Source organism: Gymnoscopelus microlampas (assembly GCF_963454915.1).
Source record: "Gymnoscopelus microlampas genome assembly, chromosome: 13".
Classification (NCBI taxonomy): domain Eukaryota; kingdom Metazoa; phylum Chordata; class Actinopteri; order Myctophiformes; family Myctophidae; genus Gymnoscopelus; species Gymnoscopelus microlampas.
The window spans coordinates 26,210,295-26,228,055 of NC_139950.1; the positions used below are offsets into that span (position 1 = coordinate 26,210,295).

At 42.1% G+C, this 17,761-nt stretch overlaps 1 protein-coding gene across 5 annotated transcripts in view; it reads left to right on the plus strand.

Annotated features, from left to right (window-relative positions):
- The window catches only part of LOC311059338 (stromal membrane-associated protein 1-like), a 120,095-nt gene that overhangs the window by 70,665 nt on the left and 31,669 nt on the right, over positions 1–17,761 (plus strand). For 3 of the 5 annotated variants that reach the window (XM_084077155.1, XM_084077156.1, XM_084077158.1), the window contains exons 6-7: positions 9,963–10,041; positions 16,077–16,213. In XM_084077155.1, coding sequence (XP_083933281.1) covers positions 9,963–10,041; positions 16,077–16,213 — 216 coding nt within the window. The remainder of the gene's footprint in view (positions 1–9,962; positions 10,042–16,076; positions 16,214–17,761) is intronic. The other 2 variants (XM_084077157.1, XM_084077159.1) reach the window with 1 other exon arrangement.

Sequence of the window (17,761 nt, forward strand, 5' to 3'; positions counted from 1 at the left end):
TTACGGGATGATGGTGGCTGCAATAGGGGCCTGTCTGTTGATGGTCTTCCTGGGCAAACGGGCTGCAGGGAGGCACGAGTCTCTCACACAGCAGAACTTGGAGAAGAAAGCCAGGTGGAAGGAGGATTTCCAGAGAGAGAGAGGGGCTGCTGATCCATCCCAGAAGCCTCAGTGACTTGTACAGCTGTTTACTATACAAGGCCGTTCTCCATATTCGCAAAACCTCCTCAGAAAGCTTGCAATAGAAGAGATAAAAATTATATATATATATATATATATATATATATAATATATATATATATATATATATATATATTATATACACGTGTATATATATATATCCTATATTAAAATTGGCTTAAGGGAGGACAGGTGGGTGGGCGGGTGGGACCGCGTTGTCACGCTCATGTCACCATGACTCAGCCATAACCATATAAGGAGTTCCAAATGCAGCTACGCCCAGATATGGAGTGTGTTGTCTAACCTCAATGTGTCATCATGGCATGAGGCGCACACAAATCAGTCATCTCCATATATGGGCACAAAAGGATGCATGCCCATATATGAGCATATACTGATGACATCAGGGATCTCCATATACTGTATGGGCATGAAAACCTCAACCAGACCAATGATCTGTGGAAATGTATAGTCCCTAGACTTTTTCCTGGAAGGAGATTGAACCCAAGGGGAATGACCTGTGCTGGATGACAAATTTTTGCTGTTGCATGGTGTATCATCCTGTTTGGAGGATACACAGTAGTTCAGTCAGATAACTTACGAATAGATTGAAAATAATTTTATTTATTTGCATTATTGCATTATTCTCCCATTTTAGTCGTGACATTTCCCAATTCCCCCTAAGTAGTCCCTGTCACTGCTGACCCCTACTGTTTGGCATAGGGGAGGGTGTATCCTCCAATACATGTGACATCGCCAGCCACTTGTTTTCACCTCGCAGTGAGGAGTTTCACTGGGAGGGTACAACGCTTATTCACACACCATAAGAGCGATCGTCAGGTAAATATAGTGAGTTAGTTACTGTATGTACTGTACTCTTAGTGGATCTATGCCTCCTTCAAGCCAAATCCATCCTGTCTTTACAGTATGGTGATGTGAAACAGTATTCTGTGTGTAATGCTCTAATTGGTACACATTGCTCTGACAGAGAAGTAGAGCGAGATGATCTTTTATACACGCATACACACACGCACAGACTTGTCCTTGCCTACGACGATCTCTCATATTCTCACACACACACACACACACACACACACACACACACACACACACACACACACACACACACACACACACACACACACACACACACACACACACTGTTCTCTTTTATCTTTGATCTCCTGCCCTGTCACTTTCTTCCTCTCATCCCCTTTGTCTCCCTCTTTCTCTCGTTTCTTTGAAGAAGTGCTCACACTTTCTTTCTCCCACATACAGATTCCTCACCTCATACCTAGTCACACATATACACTCGCACACAAGCACACATTCACACACACCCCATACAAACACCCTGGAGAGGATTGTGTTTGTCGGAAGGGTGTTTTAGTTTTCAGCCCCACCCCCTGCCTCACTCAGGACAGGCATGTAAAACTCAATTAAATTAAAACTAATCATAAATTCAATTACTTATGTCAGCGTAATGTGACACCTGGGGGTGTCAATGAGACTAAAATATAGAGCCAAATCACAGCAGGCTCTTCATGGACAAACGGCTAAGTGGAAAACCTCCTACTCTGCAAATACACTTTTACAGGCAGGGGGCCAGCTGCACAAAGCACTCAGACACACATGAGCGGAGGAACAAAATGCATGTGACACACACACATGCCTGAAACCCAAAAGAGGAAGGTGTGTGTGTGTGGCTCTGTCTGCCAGACTGCAACAGTTCCACACCAATGAACACACTCACCCAAATACTAACATACAACACAGGCATATGTGCATGAACCAAAACACACCTAAATATACTGTATAAACACATAGAAGTGAACAAATACGTACACAGTAATGTGCTCACAAACTACACATTGGCACAATGCATTCCGATACACACAGACAGCATCTCTTTCTGCCATTTGAAGTGATCGTCTGCAGTTCTCAGACTGGATTTAACAGTCCCATGTAATAATATTGCCTTTTTAATAGAGGTGCTGCGATCATGATTTTTTAGATCCGATCCGATTCCGATCAGGCAGCATAAAACCGATCCGATTCCGATCAATTCCGATCCGATATGGCACGGCAATTAATATTAATATTTATTTTACTAAATGTTAAAAAAGGATTGATCAAGTGATATTACTCAAACAGAGAACATAACCTCCACAGAATAATAGTCAACAAGTTCCACAACAGTAGTTTAGAAAAACTGCCCCATTTATTATTAACCAGTGCCAATGGGTTCGCTTTAACCTAAACAACAGCATTAAATAAAACACAAAATAAAATAAAGGATCCTGTGTAACACAAACTTGGCTTCCGTTTGACATGGTCATTTCAGGTAAAAAAAAATAAGTCACATATATAAAAATAAATAAAATCCCTTTATACAATAACAATACACACACAATATTGTCCAACTGTATTGTCCAGGGCTCCAATTCTGCCCAAAAGCAATGCTACCATTGGTCTACTAAAACAATAGGGTGAACAAATACAAATAACAAAACCTATTATTAATAGTGCAAAGGTTCCACAACAGTAGGTTATGAGAAAAACATGTTTTATTTATTTTTATATATGTGACTTATTTTTTACCTTAAATGACCATGTCAAACGGAAGCCAAGTTTCTGTTACACTCACACAGGATCTTTTCATTTATTTTGTATTTTATTTAATGCTGCTGTTTAGGCTAAAGCGAACCCATTGGCACTGGTGATGGGGTCCACCCAGTGCGAGTGCGCAGTCAGACGTTGAAGCGTTGAAATCCGACATCATTTACCACCTACAGTGGCTGGTCATCCAGCACTATAAACTGGGCAATGTACTCTGTTATTTCTTTTGCCTTCTTGCTCTCTCTTGGGAGTTTTTCACACTTTTCAAATGTATCTTCCAACGTTGGTTGTTGGGGGCCAGCGTGTGGTCGCTTTTTCTTTTCTGTAGCACTAGCTTTATGGTGTTTTATAAGATGATTAATAACGTTGGTCGTGTTGTACCGTGTATTGACGTTGCCACCGCGTGGGACGTCTTTTAGACACGACTTGCACTGGGCTGTTGGGTCCTTTTTAACACGAAATACTCCCATACGGCTGACATCGCTGCTTTCTGCTTGTACTGTAGCTATGCTTTGTGTCGGAGACTCAACAAACACTGGTGCGATCACATGGCCGTTACATGCTTGAGCCAGTGTTGCCATATTTTGTGAGAGAAATAAGCGACCAGGTCTAGGAAAACAAGAAGCAACGAGGCCACGGGCCCACGGCACATGAGCACTGTAAACCTATTTGCTATTATGCATGGCTATTTTCAAAAACTCTTGCAATAAAATTTGGAATGTTTGGAATATGTTTTTGAAACATTCTAACAACACAAATGCTCCCCTGGGCACAAAACATTTATAAACATATTTGAGAACCACTGGTTTAAATAATAATTTAAAAAAATTGGAAGCAAGCCAAAATAAGCAAGTACACAATAGAAATAAGCCCCAAAAACCACAACGCGCAACTACCGATTTTTACTAGCAACTTTACAGAAAAAGAAGCCCAAAGTTGCTTATACTAAGCCGACATGGCAACAGTGCCTGGAGCCAACGTGCTGGGAGTGGGAAGGATCAAAGTGCTGGAGCGGATTACTGGAATGGAGTGCTTTAATCGCAGCGTTTTATCGGTCATTTTGCTGAAATCCGATCCGATCCACATTTTTTTATTGATATCGAGCCGATATCCGATCAGTAAATCGGATCGCGGCATCTCTACTTTTTAATGAAGAGAAAACAAACTAGTGTCGCTGTGAAGTGAGCGGTGCTATTTATGAGCGAAGTTTTAAGTTAATTTCATCATGTGTATCGCTAGCCAATCACAGCACGTCCTGCAAAGATAAGTATTCAGACCCTTTGCTGTGACACTTGTATATTTGCTCGAAAATTTCGGTGCTAAAAAACAACAGTGGTCATCACAGTGATGGAAGCTCACTTAAAAAAAATATATATATTTTTTGAAGTGAGTGGTGATATTTGGTGAGTTATTAATTTCATCATGCGTCTCGCTAGCCAATCACAGTACGTCACAGCCAATCAGCCAATCACAGTACAGCGAAAGACAAATTTTCACGACGGAAAGAAAAACTTTCGCCACGGATGGGTCCCAAACCCACTTATAGGAGCGGCTACACCGCTCAAAAATGTTGGGCTGTAATCGTGTTCGGGCTTAATAAATGGTGATCTATGTCAGTCTCTGTTTGGGCTTGGACAGAATTTTGTCGAGCTTGGGCCGGGTCAGGCTCAACTCTTCAGGCCCGATTAAAGCTCTACTTTAGGTTTTGAAATGTCCCCTCAGCTACCGTACCTAGTTGCAGTCACTTTCCCTGTCCTGAAATGTCCATCAGCCACATTACCTAGGAGCTGTTTCTCTCCCTGGTCCTGAAATATCACTGTAACCACCTTTATACCTAACTGCAGCTGCTGTCCCTGGACCTAAAATCTCCCCTCAACCGCCTTATCTAGCTGCAGTCGCTGTCCTCGGTCCTGAAATCTCCCCTCAGCCACCTTACCTAGCTACCGTCGCTGTCCCCGCTGTTGAAATCTCCCCGTAGCCACCTTACCTAGCTACCGTCGCTGTCCATGGTTCTGCAATCTTCACTCGGATTTTCTCCCCAGTGGATTGCAGTGAAGAGTCTGTGTAGCGCCTACAGTGACACTCCACCGCACGCACGCACGCACGCACGCACGCACGCACGCACGCACGCACGCACGCACACGCACACGCACACGCACGCACACACACACACACACACACAAATATAACCCCCCCCCCCCTTATAACTCTTATTATTCTGTCCAATTTTACTCTCTCTCCACTGCAGCTATCTCTCTGCCCATTCTATTATGGTCTTTATAGTGGTAATAAGACATCTGGCAGCCATGGCCCTACAACACATTCTATCAAAGCAGCATCCTGTAAATATGTACTTCTGCTAGTTCTACCTGCTGGTTCTGAGTAGACTACTTCCATTAAAAGTACTACTGCTATAGCTGCTTCTGTTATTTCCTCTCATCTCCTCCCATGTTCCCATCTCCGCTTGAGTCAGCTCATCTCCTCATGTCCTTCATCTGTCATGTCGTCAGCTCCTCTCACATATACCCTCATATCCTCTCATGTCCCCTCATGTCATGTCCCTATATCTCCTCTCGAGTCCCCTCATCTTTCATGTCCCCTCAGCCCCTTTAATGTCCCATCATCTCCTTTAATGTCCCCTCTAATGTCCTGTTCAACTCTCTCTCTCTCCACAACTCCAAACAGTTTTTTGGACACATCTTTGGCTCTCATTCTCTCCTCTTATCACTTCCCTTGTTCACTCTCCCTGTCTCATCTCTGTGTCTCTATCTCTGTCATTCTGTCTCAGTCTCTTTCTTTGCACACTGACTATGTCTTTCCCTCCCTGTCTTTTTATCCGTCTGTTTCCCCTATTTTTTACACTCCTCTTTTTCGGTAGGGTCCCTGCTAATTTTCACAGTTCACCAATTTCTGTTTGTGTTTTTGAGCAGTTATGTATTGCTTCTGCTTGTGTGTATGTGAATGCTTTATTTTGGCTGTTGTACACCCTTTTGTATTGGTGTGTATTTGTACAGTTTTGCGTATTTGTGTGTTCTCGAGTGCCTCTGTGTGTTTGCCTGGTTGTGATTGCTTTCTAGCTTATAGGCTCATGGGAGGCAGGTTTTGTCGGGTGTGTAATGTTGTTATGTTACCACGCTGCACTTTAAACCCATTTGTTCTGTTTGTCAACTTGGGGACGTGTGTGGATTATGTTGTGTTGTCGCGCCAACTAGGATTTGTCCTTGACAAGATTAAACATGTCCTTCACTGCTTGACAAAATTCTGTTTTCTTAATGAATAATCGACTGAATCAATTTGATTGATCATTTGCTAGAGTGATAGGTTGATTTTCGTTTTGCCCCCTTATTTGGAAAATACTTTTCAATTTGTGATGGTGGTCTGCCAAACTCCAGGCCACGCCTCGGCCTTGTAGGGTGACTTGGATCAACAAGAGGATACAGTTTATTGTCACATCCACAAGTGACATGGAATTAATGCTCAACACTAATAAATTGCAGAGAGCTACAGTGTGCAGACCTTCTTTGATGTTTTCATTGCTGTTTTAATTTCGTCCAGCGCCTGCTTTAAATGGTATTTTGATGTATCTAAATGGTTTCCTGAACTTATTTCCATGTGGCATGAAGCTAGTAGGTAGTAGTATTCGGTCTGCCTCTGGAGTGCCTATCCTATAATGCAGTGGTTCTCAACCTTTTCAGGCGGTGACCCCCCCAAAATAATCATATTTAAACTGGGGACCCCCCGCCCTGATAAGTACTTGGAATTTATGAGTTGAGGAATTCAATTTAGTTTGACTCGGTTCCACAGATACATATTGTGAAAATAGCAGATCTACAAGCTTGTAGATCGGCTAGTTTCACAATGTTTGCCTCTTTCTTAAATTATTTGACAATTGGCCAATGTTTAACCATTTATTTATACTATAGTTTGTTGATTACTTCTTATGCAGTAATGGTCTTTTTTCATTTCATTTATTTAATTCTTTTTAGGTATTAAAAAGGTCTTAAAGCTCCTTAAAGGACAATTGTCACTCATCTGGGGAACCCCCCCAAAACAAATCATGCGGGACCCCCACAGGTTGAGAACTACTGCTATAATGAAAGTCACATGTAAATTTTCCTCTGCAGCCATGTCTCCTGTCAGAGTACCCTTGAGCAAGACCAAGGAATCCCTGCCTCCTCACACATTCATGCTGCTATCCTGTGTCAACCACTTTGTTATGCTAACACACTATGCTCTAACATTAAAAACGCACTGCAGCGCAAGCTTCTGTGTCGTGTCGGACACAGTTGTCAGGTTGTGAAGGCGGCTGTGTCGTTTTGCATTCACCAGATGTCTCTCTTAGCACTAGAACATCCTCAGTTGTTTGTTTTGTCAGAAATCATCGTATCAAAACATGGTTAGAATTATCCATTCGGTGATTTTCTTCACAGCTCGATGTGACGAGACAGGATAGGACAGTATATGGCAATACTTAACTGTCAGGCTCCTTTCAGGATGACTCCCAAATCGCCATAGGCTGCTGTCGTGCACACACAGGAGGGTAACACACATAACACTTTGGCACCCCTCCTATGCATTGTCCGACGGACACTGTCTCGTGCCTGTTTCTGTCACTTGTTTTGACAGCATGCTAATGTGACACCAAGGCAGATTACGCTATTTGGTTTGTAGACACTTTAAGTCAGATCAGCACCACTGAGGAGAACTACAGTACTTACAACACTTGCTTTTCACTGCTTGTACCTGTATGAGTAGTGAGAAATAAACCCTCTTGATCAGGGGTCTTCAACCTTTTCAGGCCAAGGACCCCCTAACTGAGAGAGAGATGAAGCAGGGACCCCCTACTCTATGTATAACATTGTGCTTCAGATTAAAGTTTTTTTTTTTACTTAGTCTGCTATTTTTTCCCTCTACACCTATAGCCTCTTTGCCAAAAATAGCCGATCTACAAGCTCACAACGCCTCGCAGCGCGAGGCGTTGTGAGCTTGTAGATCTGCTATTTTCGGCTAATGTTCCCCTCAGAAAAATAATTCTGGTGCAAGTGGTTAATGTAAAAAAAACGAAATCCTATCACACAAAGATTTGGCGGACCCCCTATAGTAGCTCTGAGGACCCCCTAGGGGTCCCGGACCCCCTGTTGAAGACCCCTGCTCTTGATTATTGGTTCTGCTAGAGAACCTTGGGATGAATGCCTTGCTCAACTGCACCATAGTACAATGGATAGTGAGAGTGCTTTCTGAGGGAGGGCACATTGTTTCTCATTTGCTTTCCTCAAACACATTTTCCATGCCCACTCGGTCATTCCTTGAATTCCCAGCAATTTGAGCTGGTAAACATCTGGTCACAATCTCTGTGACATCTAGGCCAGTGGTTCCAATGTGGGATACATGATACTGCTAGTTTTCGTCTCTCTCCCCGTTTCCTGTCGTTCTCCACTGTACTATCCAAATAAAGGCAGAAAAGCCTAAAAATATATCTTTAAAAAAAGTTACGTGCATTCACTCTGTGTGCTTGTCATGCTAGTGGTCTAATCAGGGACTACATAATCCTGGGACTCAGAATCAGAAACATCTTTACGGTCACAGGTTTACAGGTGTAAAACAGTGGGGTGAAATTATTTGTTGTGCAAGCTCCATCATTCCAGGTGAATGCTGCTACTTGATATAGGAAAACCAGGACAACTAGTAGTCCCAGATGACCAGGGTTTGTGGACCACAATGTTCTGCTATTGCAACAAATGGAAACGGCTAAAACAGGGAGCCCAGAGCATGGATATAGACCGTATACAAGAGTGGGTCCAAAGAAAGACATTGAATTTCACCTTTGAGCCATGCAAGGACTCGAAAGGAACTAGAAATAGAAAGGTGGAGGCTGGGGTCGTGGAGGCAAAGCTTTGCCAGAAGCAGTGTGGTGTAGCAGGGATCAGTGTTAGAGTGTAGAAGGAAGAATTGTATTTACCTCAATGGAAACAAGCCCCTGTGGATGTTTGTGTTATCATTTGACTGTACTACCTGTACTTTTAATAAGCATGTTAATAAAATATTCAATAAATCAATCAAATTGGTGCCTAGAAATGCTTGGCTGGCTACAGCTGGCTGTCACTTACGTGTCCTGCATGAACTAACGTGATGCTTCATTTTGTGCAGCGGCTTTGATTGATAACACGGCGTCATGCTGTGGACAACATTCACCTTCAATAGGCGGGTTTCAATCGATGGCCAGCCTCCCTTTCCAATTACGACATCATCTCCTCAGCCTCAACTGAGTCTGACAGCCAATCACAGCTTGTCACCAACCGGCCGGCTGTCAAACCAGGAGGAGTCAGTCCATCGTTACTATAGTGGACAGACAATTACGAGGAAGGACCTCCGTCCCTCAATAACCGATCTTGTATAAAGAAAAAAGAAAGGAAAAAAAAACCTTGGATGTGTCTGTCAACTTCCAGAGACTGTCCTAATGGCACAATGCTGAAAGGCATCAATGTATGCCGTGTGACATTTAGAGATTGTTTTTTTTCTCTCTTTCTCCCTTTGTTTGTTTTTCTCTTGGTCTCTCTTTGTCTTTTTTTCTGCTGCTCTTGCGTGGGATGCAGCGTTATGAGACTACAGTATGTCATTTGAATTTTTCTCTAACCCCGTTTGTCACAAGCCCCCATCGGCTCCGTCGAATGATTATTTTTTTGTCACCTCGTGCAAACGACCTTCCCCCAGCTCCAAACGTGCCTCCGCTCTTTCGAGCTGCCGCAGTCCCACAAGCATCAATATGTGGCCTGACTCATTGTTGATTAGGCGTGGATCCGGTAATTGTTTTCATTGTCTCGGATTGAGATGACATTGATTCTAATGTGCCCCCATCGATCATTTTGTGTGTGTGTGTGTGTGTGTGTGTGTGTGTGTGTGTGTGTGTGTGTGTGTGTGTGTGTGTGCGCACGCTCTATGTTGCTGATGTTGTACTGTAGAGATCTCTTATAATAACATGGTTTTAACACCCCTCTCTCATTGTCTTTATCACTCTACCCCCTTCTCCCTCATCCTGTCCCTCATTTCATACCTTTCTTTCTTTCTTCTTCTCTTTATCTCCCATCATATCATATCTCTTAATTCCCCCCCCCATCTCTCTCTCCCACCCTCCCTCTTCCTCTTTCTCTTTTTCTTTCTCCAAGAAGAGGGATGATCTTCAGTGTGACTCCAGGGCCAGCCCCAAGAGGATCACAGAGCCGGCTGTGGACTTGCTAGGCTTGGGTAAGACATGAGCAGTTGACTGCCCATCACCCCATCTCTCTCCCACTGCAGTAAGCATAAACCATTAAAAGTGAGGAATGGCAGTAAAAATGAAGAAACAAGCCCATGGGTAAAGCTGTCCAAACCCCTTTTTCGTCACCAGGAGTTTTAATATAATACCAAAGTCCAATCCCCTGAGCTTTCATAACTTTGTCTATCTTGCAATTATCTGTCTGATATTCTAAATCATCCACAATATTTCTCCACCACCACTGAAAGAATTTGTATCACTGTGTTCAGGCAACATCGTCACCACCAGATGCAACATAGATGCACTGAATTTGGCTGTTCAGCTTTCTCTGTTATAACTATAACCACTATTAATGACCACTTATAGTGACTTATAATCACACTATGTAGTGCATTATAACAGTCATTGTAATGCATTATAACATTACTATAATATATTAATATAATATATTTGCTATGACAATTATAATGCAATTATATGATCTTTGCAAGAAAATGTACGTGAGTGTTCAGCAATTATGAAGTATTATTTTACCGTATAAGTCATTAGAAAATGGTTCTTTCTTTCCATATGTTCAAAAGGCTGTAAACGCTATATCTATCTCCTGTACAGGGACTATATACACTGTAATACATTTAGCTTTGTAGCTAATACTGTGACATTTTATGTTGTCCTTGCTAAATAAACCAAATATAATGAGGCAAGAGTCTTAACAGCCCTGCTAGCAGACCCTAGAGGTTGTACTTCTCCTTACACACAAACAGAATATTTTGCCGAAGCATGGCTTTAAAGGAAAGGCCTCGCCGTCACCAAAATCCTGGGATTTGGTTATTCCTATGAATTGTTAGATATGTTGTTTGAGAGTGGCGCTAGAAAGGCCATGGGATCACTCAAATGGTTCAATCTTAAGGGAGCATGAATGTGCTCAAGTTTCATCTCAATTCACCCATTACATTTTGAGGCATATTTGTAACATAAAAGACAAACTTCTTCTCTCCAGACCCTTCATTAAATCTTCTGACTTCTGCAGTTGACATGAAATATATATTTTATAAATAATGCCACTTAAAGCTATAAAAACAAAGCAACAATAATGCAGTGAGATATAGAGCAACATTATCAGCCTTCTACAAGTGCTGCATCTGTATTAGGGCTGCACAAAATTAACCCTGGAAAATATATTTTTTAAATGTGTTGACTTCTGCAGTTCATATATCCCTGGAGGCTGATACATTTGTAATGGGTTGGGAAGATGTTCCAGACAGACTCATCCTTGGTTTGTGCTGAATATGCGGTCTACAAGTCCAGTTACATACCCCAGACAGATAAAATCTTTGATCATATTCGAAGTGACCAAACCATAAGCATTAGCATTCACTAGCATTCCTCTCTTGTCGTTGATATTACACATTTGGTAATCTGTGAGATGATCTGTTGGCAAACCCCGGTTGGAGTTGAGCGAGCACTCTGTCCCGGAGTCGAGCAGCAGTTGAGTCAGTGGAGCAGTGGCTCATTAAGGCTCACTGGAAAGGCCATCGCTCCAATACTGTCTGCAGATGACATTTAAAAATGAAAGTTTCTCCAACGGCATAAGCACTGGTCATCTTTCTGAGTTGTCCTGAATCTTTAAACTACCAATATTTTGGACAAGTCATGGAAGGATAAGTGTATAGCATGTATAAATGTAACATGTTATAGTAAATAGGGAACACGTGGGACTCAAACCCATAATGGGTATTTTTTTGAGGGACTGAATAATAGTACATTGGAGATCAGGACATGCACCAGTGAGGAGGGGAGAGAGACAGAGAGAGAGAGAGACGGTGGCATCGATATATAAAATCCCTGACTGCAGCACAATAGTCGATGTTATAAATATCCAAACACTGCTCAGCTCGTCCATGTCTACTGGACGAGGTTTCACTCAATAAATGAAATACCAGGCCCTGTGCCTGGGACCAGTGTTGCCATGTCCGCTTATTATAAGCAACTTTGGGCTTGTTTTTCTGTAAAGTTGCTTATAAATATTGGTGGCTTGTTGCTATTGTGAAGTTAGTTGCTTATTTTGGGCTTGCTGTGTAATGTTGTTTAAACCAGTGGTTCTCAAACATTGTCATGTCAAGGACCCCCAAATTAATATTTATTTGTCCACGGACCCCCCATCTGAAAATATCTGATACCCATACAAGATTTGTGTAGTTAAAATGTTTAAAAAATATTCCAAATTATTCCCATTTTCTTCAAGATTTGTGAGCTTGTAGATCGGCTATTTTCAAATAAAGGGCTCATGTAGACTAGTCGCTTCTGTTGGGCTTGTTGTCATAGACCTGGTTGCTTGTTTATCTCGCAAAACCTGGCAACACTGCCTGGGACATTCACATAGCTAAACCTTATTCACTTCATCCCTTCATTGCTCCATCGATCCTGCTTTCTTTCGCTCTGTCTGTACCAGTAAATACAATCTCTCTATGTCTCCATACCAGTTCCCACTAGGCAAAGCTGGTGCCTGGCAACATGTTTTTTCTGCAATACTGCTTCTAGTAGCCTTCTTTCTATACAGCCGTGTATGGCCGGCCATTCGGGCCACACTAGGGAGGAAAACGAGGTCACCTAAAAACCTTCCAGCTTTGTCAACTATAGTGGCATGTAGTCCTACAGATTCCAAATAAAGCCCTTCCAAGTTGACTCAACATTTGTCAATTGTCAACATACAAAAAGGCTAAATCGGCACACGCCCTTGTCGTTTTTTCAAATGAGAAAATAGAAAAAGTGATGTGAATTCTTCTACCAACATGAAGTCAAATGTATTTAACCCTGAGATGCCTCTCTCAGCTGGCACGGTGGAGACAGAGAGAATGCAGGCTACCTTGGCCAGCGTGGTCCACTCGGAACAGGGCTCACTGAAGTCATGCATGAGGAGCTCTCTGCTTCTGTAATTATGGAGCACTGTCACAATAAGAATGGTGTCTCCCTGTGTGACCTTCTAGTTGTGATTGAATTTGATGTCGTAACATTTTACATGTGTTCGCGTAGAGTATTTGAAGTTACTTTACCAGACATTGTATTTGACAAGATTTAAATGTGTAGTACTTAAAAAAAGCTATTCATGAATAAGAGAAACTCTGCTTTATATGGCCTTTCTTTTTCTCTCCGTCCCCCTCCTTCTTCTCTCCCCTGTGCTCCCGCTCTGTGAATGTGTCAGTCTCTCTTCTCTCTCTCTCTCTCTCTCTCTCTCTTTCTCTTTCTCTGTGAGAGTTAAGCTAATTTAGCGAGAAAACAATTAAAATAATGATGTATTCTCTTTTACGTGTTAAGAATACTGGATACCAAATATGATTATACATTCTGCATTGGTACGTGTGTGTGTGTGTGTGTGTGTGTGTGTGTGTGTGTGTGTGTGTGTGTGTGTGTGTGTGTGTGTGTGTGGTTTCCATGGTGAGGCCCAGAGCAGGCTCAAGAAGTGGAGATATCCCATAATAAATAGATGGAGGGGACAATCCCTCCATCCAACCGCAAGGACTGATAGGGACTCTTTCTCACCCTTACTTATTTCCATGGTGACTGGTGAATGGGGGTGTGTGTGTTGGGGGGAGCAGAGTAACTGAAGAACACAAAATCTTATTTTTCTCTGACTGTCTGTGTCTCTCTCACTCTGCCCCACCTCATCTCTCTGTCCTTAAGTCTGTCTACTTGTCTTTCTCTAATCTTCCTTTTCTTTCCACCATGTATCTTTTTTGCCCTCTATTTCTTGTTAAAAATTAGCTTCCTTGTATATTATTGTTTGCACTCTCACTCCGTCTCCCTCTCTCTCACACACGCTCTCTCTCCCCCTCCTTACTGCTTCCCCTCTCTATCATTCTCTCTCTCTCTCTCTCTCTCTCTCTCTCTCTCTCTCTCTCTCTCTCTCTCTCTCTCTGTAAGTACATGCTGTCCTCTCCTGTTCAGGGTTCTAACAGCTCTAGCATCATGCTGTGAGGACAGAACAGACATTTCTCTTGTGTTGGTGGGTCTTTTATTGGCATGGTACAGAAATCACACGCAGAAACTAGCACTAGTTTTTACCCTTGCAGGAACAAATTCACAAAAGTATTGTGTGGCTTTTGCAGCCGCCAAACCTGTAATTCTGAAATAAATAAATTGATCAATCTTTATTGGCACACCACATTTTAGGGGCTCATTAATGTTGCAGCCCAAAAAAAAGTAAAATAATTTGAAAATTGAATAAGCTGTACAATAGATGGTTTCAAAACATGTGGATTAAGAGTCGTATGTATAAAAGACGAGGTTGTTCTCCTGGCACCACTAGTGTCAGTGTTTCTACCTCGGCCTTAGGCTGTCTCATTGCTGTCGATCAGGCCTATCACCCTCTTGTCGTCTGCATACTTAATGATGACATTGGAGGTGTGGATGGTCGTACAGTAAAGTGTGCACATGGAATTTAGGAGAGGATCAGCATGCACCTCTAAAGGGCTCCTTTGTTGAGGGTCAAAGGGTCTCATGTGCATTCAACACGCAAAGGATTAACTGCACCCCTAACTGTGTTGCCAAGCAAATAGTGTCTAGGAGAGTTGGTTGCAACAACTGAAACACATTTATTTGGGGTGTCATGCCCAGGCTTTCCAGTGATCATGGCAGCAGGGATTGTAGCCAGGTGACGGCCTCATCATGCCGGCATGATCGTGAACAGATATTTCAACCCTCTTAATACAGAGGTGTCAAACTCATTTTAGGCCGGATTGGTCCAAATGTGATTTTGTGAGGGCTCAGGCTGGATTACTTTATGGCTGTGCATCCGTGCTCCCAATGCTGAGAGGCACCAATGCTGTCATGGTCTTCGGTCACAAGTACACAACATGATGCGTGGCATTCTTGGGCAACTGATTTCAGGTCTAGACTAAACATGCATTTGTTTAAGTATGGAACGCATATCGTCACTGTCGGGTGGAAACCATGTCAAAAACTGATACTTTTCAGAAAAACTAAAAATGTACTTATTATTCAGTCACAAACTCTTAATGCTTTTCATTGGTTCAATATTTATAAAACCCAGACATACTTCTAACATCAGTTTCTTTATGATCTGCCTCTATACAGTGAAGTGCTATACTGGAGAACTTACATAACCTATATAACTCAATGCTCTCCAAGTGGAATTCTCAAAAAAAATTGTGTGGTACATATTCTTCTAGTGTGCGATGATGCAGTATGTAGCCTCAATGAGAGGTTTTGGGTGATTTACTTTGGACACTTTCCTAATTATTTGTAAAACGATATTGTATCAAATATTTGTATAACATTTTATGATGTTTAGATCAAATAATATTTGATTACCTGTGCCAGACTGTGTGCCTGTCACTAATAGATAGATAGATACATACAGTACTGTGAATGTATTTATGTGTGTACTGTATGTATGGCTGGCTGGCTGGCTGATGTACTGCTGCCATTCTACGATTCCGCAACATGAGAACCGTGTCAATACAGATAGATATTATTTTTCCGTCCAAACTTGTCCTGCAACTGTCAGGAATGTCCCTGATAGTCAACGGGGTAGCATTCTTTTCATGTATTCATTTTTTATTCGCACAATAAAAACTGTACAAATAAGGTAACATTATTAAAATACACAGAAATAAGTGCAGGTGAGAAAGGAAACCCATGAATTGAGATCATATTCATTGCTCAGCCAATATAAAGTTCTGATTCTTAGTGTGCAATTATGTGTTCATTGTATTGAATGTCAGCTGTGGATGTTCAGCCACTTGAACCCTAGTCTGGGCGTGCCATAATAAGCAAACATTTGGCGACATGTAGATCGGCTATTTTCGCCATAGAGATTTGGTGTAGAGGGGGGAAAAAAAGAGGGGACCAAATATAGAGCCCTGTGGGACCTCAGTCAACAAAGTACAGTGTATAGGGTTTAAGTGATGTTATTTTATTAGGAGCGTGTAAAATAGACTTACAACTGTCATAGTTGTTATGTTTTAGTTTTTCTCTTATTTCTAATTCTGTCTTATTGTCTCAGATGCTCCTGCCAGTGGAACGGTCAGCAGTGTCAGTGGGAGTGCCTCCAGCAGCACTCAACCAATCAGTGAGGAGGACATCTTTGGACCAATGGTGTCCAACCCTCTCCCTTCATCCAGTAACGCAAAGCTCACCCAGGTAGTGCGTACACACACACACACACACACACACACACACACACACACACACACACACACACACACACACACACACAAAGAGATGCTTTCTTTGTCAGCTTATCACCCCCGGCAGACTGCAGCACAGGGAATCTGTAGTGGCTCTGACAAGCAAAAACGTGTGTGTGTCAGCATGTCTTACACACACACACACACACACACACACACACACACACACACACACACACACACACACACGGAGCCAGTCACATTGACAGAGATACAGACAGAGTCACGTATTACAATAAAGTGTCTCCTGTCTTTCTATCTGTCTCCACTGTGGAACTTATTTCACCAACATCCTTGGAGAGACAGAGACAGACGGACAGAGTGACAGGATGCCTTTCTGTCACTCTTGCCCTTTTCCCACATGGAATCCTTAACATTGCAGGATAAAATATTGAATCCTGTGGATCTCTGGATCCACATGGGAACGGCGTGGGTCTAATGTGGATCTTGGACTTATCTATCTATGACGTCAGTTGTCCTTGACGTATCTGCTGTATGACTCCAAATATGGGCAAGGTTTCAAGCGTTAGACATTCTGCCTTGAGACTGGGAGATCTCAGGGTTATATTCCTCGGCCAGGTCATACCAAAGACATATGAGCGTCATGTCCAGGGGGTGCACTTGCATATACTGTTGACAGAATGATGGAGGGAGAGACAGAAAGGATCGAAGCCAGAATTAAGGAAGTATAGAAATGGATGAAAGAATGGACGATGAATGATTGATGAAAGAATGACACTGAACCCGTAGAACAGATCAGAGACATGCAGGAACAAGGGACAGCTATATGAGTTGATGGAATGATGAAGGATTGATGGAAGAATGATACATCTGACACACTATTATAGTGATGTGATAGTGTGGAAGAAGACAAAGATGGAGGCGGTAAGAATGGATGGATGGAGTGAGAGAGCAACAGAAATTGTGCGGTGAATTTGAAGGACGGCATCTTAAATAATAATACAATAGTTTGTTAACTGTGTGTGTGTGTGTGTGTGTGTGTGTGTGTGCGCGCACGTGAGCATGTGTCTTGTTGACTTATTTTTATTCAACTTTTGTTTGATTGTAAGGTATTGCATTTTTACATATGTAGTTATGGATATGTCGTTTGTATAAAATGAACATATGACATGTATTTTCAAGAGCAACACAAATACACAGACATCATTAAGTGAAAATATACTGCATAAAAACTATATACAAAACAAATCATAAAGGGACTAAAACTGTTCTATTTGTGAGATTATGTGTGTGTGGGAGGGGTTGTATTGAAACCAGCAGCCTTCTATAACAAACACTGTTGTCAGTGTATGTGTTTGCACTGTCTTTTATCAAATTGTTCATTCACTCACTGTGAGAAGTCCACTCAGCCACCTCTTAGTAAATGCTCTCTCTGCAGTGTGTGATTAGGCACTGTAGGGACAAGGAGAGAGAGCTGGAGATGGGTCAAGATGTTATTGAGACAATCATACCATCCTTTTATGTCTGAAAAGCTGCTCTT